Raw genomic sequence first — 724 nt, forward strand, 5'->3', positions numbered from 1 at the left:
TCAAGCCCTTCAGCGAGGACCCCCTCGTCTTCCCCAAGAGACCGCCGCCGCACAAGCATCCCCGCCCTCCCAAGCACCCTTCGAAACACCCTCCTCCCCCCACTCACCACCATCACCACCACCACCCGCCTCCGCACTTCTCACCGCACCTCAACTTCATCACGGAAGACTCGATCTACAGGGACGACGTGCCCTTCAAGGAGACACACAACGAGAGGGACAGGATCCACCCAGGACTCACGCCGGCGGGGGTTAAAGGCCTCGATCCTGCGTTCATTTCATTCATCAAGGAGCAGACTCAGCCTTACATAGACTCACAAAGTAGATTTAGGTTCGAGAGGTAAATGTTTAGTCTTCATCCTATATGGAAATTGGATTCACCATTATCATCTCTTTTTATAATGTATGACTTTTTTCATACACGTTTCATTATTGATTTTCACGTTGTCATTTATCAAAGATATACTGATGTCATATGTTTATTTTTTGTATAAGTTGTTTAAAACTATGTGTTATAATAGTTTTATAGCCAAGTTCTATGTGTTCTTCAATATCAAATGATACTCAAAGTTCGGGGTGTGAAAGCCAGATGCTAGAGTTTGCATTTAATCTGCATTTCACTTGAGAGTGTTTTCAAATGTTTGTAATTGTTTTCTTAAGGCCCAGAGCTTTCCCCAAAACCTATCAGAAATGTCTGTTTATATATGTGACCGTCTAAGCAAAC

The 724-nt window shown here is 43.8% G+C and overlaps 1 protein-coding gene across 1 annotated transcript in view; it reads left to right on the forward strand.

Annotated features, from left to right (window-relative positions):
• Positions 1-718, forward strand: part of LOC119588751 (pollen-specific leucine-rich repeat extensin-like protein 2) — a gene marked incomplete in the record, with an annotated part of 10496 nt that extends 9778 nt beyond the window's left edge. The window contains 1 exon segment of the mRNA XM_037937389.1: positions 1-718. Coding sequence (XP_037793317.1) covers positions 1-344 — 344 coding nt within the window.
• Between the last annotated feature and the right edge of the window lie 6 nt (positions 719-724).

The sequence above is a fragment of the Penaeus monodon genome, chromosome 24, assembly GCF_015228065.2.
Source record: "Penaeus monodon isolate SGIC_2016 chromosome 24, NSTDA_Pmon_1, whole genome shotgun sequence".
In the NCBI taxonomy this organism is placed as follows: Eukaryota; Metazoa; Arthropoda; class Malacostraca; order Decapoda; family Penaeidae; genus Penaeus; species Penaeus monodon.